Genomic DNA, 508 nt, shown 5'->3' with positions numbered 1-508 from the left:
AATTTTATCCCGAATCCATCCATTTTACCAAACAAACAATCCATCCATTTTACCTGAACAATTTTTAGGTAAGACGGTTGTTTCGGCCATTTTCTCCCCCATTCATTCTTCGTCACAATTCTTCCAACTCCAAGATTTCGCAATTGACAAAGGATCTCCCAAAGAAATTTCCCTTCCGCATTTATGTCATAATTTCCGATATATCGTATATTTGGTACCATTACTTTATGAAATCTGAAAAAAAAACAAAGAGAAAACTTATTTCATATTTATATTTCTTTGGTTTATTTAATTTACTTTTATTCCCGATTTGGTGTTAACCAGATATTCATTAGATGCTGTGTATATAATGGCTTATCAAAGATAGCCAAGAAAAAGAAAAGAAATATTGCACTTCATAAATCATAACTCATCAATACAAATACAACAAGCTTACTGAATTTTGAAAGAGAAAGAGAGAGGTAGAAAGAGAGAGAGAGAGAGAGAGAGAGAGAGAGAGAGAGAGAGG

General features: G+C 32.7%; 1 protein-coding gene across 1 annotated transcript; it reads right to left on the bottom strand.

Moving 5' to 3' along the window:
- Nucleotides 1-53: 53 nt before the first annotated feature.
- On the bottom strand, nucleotides 54-221 carry LOAG_16327 (hypothetical protein; the record flags this gene model as incomplete). Its single annotated transcript, XM_003151815.1, has 1 exon — nucleotides 54-221. A coding segment is annotated over one exon (168 nt), but the record flags the coding sequence as incomplete, so codon positions are not given.
- Between the last annotated feature and the right edge of the window lie 287 nt (nucleotides 222-508).

The sequence above is a fragment of the Loa loa genome (assembly GCF_000183805.2).
Source record: "Loa loa unplaced genomic scaffold supercont3.5738, whole genome shotgun sequence".
In the NCBI taxonomy this organism is placed as follows: domain Eukaryota; kingdom Metazoa; phylum Nematoda; class Chromadorea; order Rhabditida; family Onchocercidae; genus Loa; species Loa loa.
The sequence above is the reverse complement of the archived record's forward strand: the minus strand, read 5'-3'. Positions and strand labels throughout refer to the sequence as shown.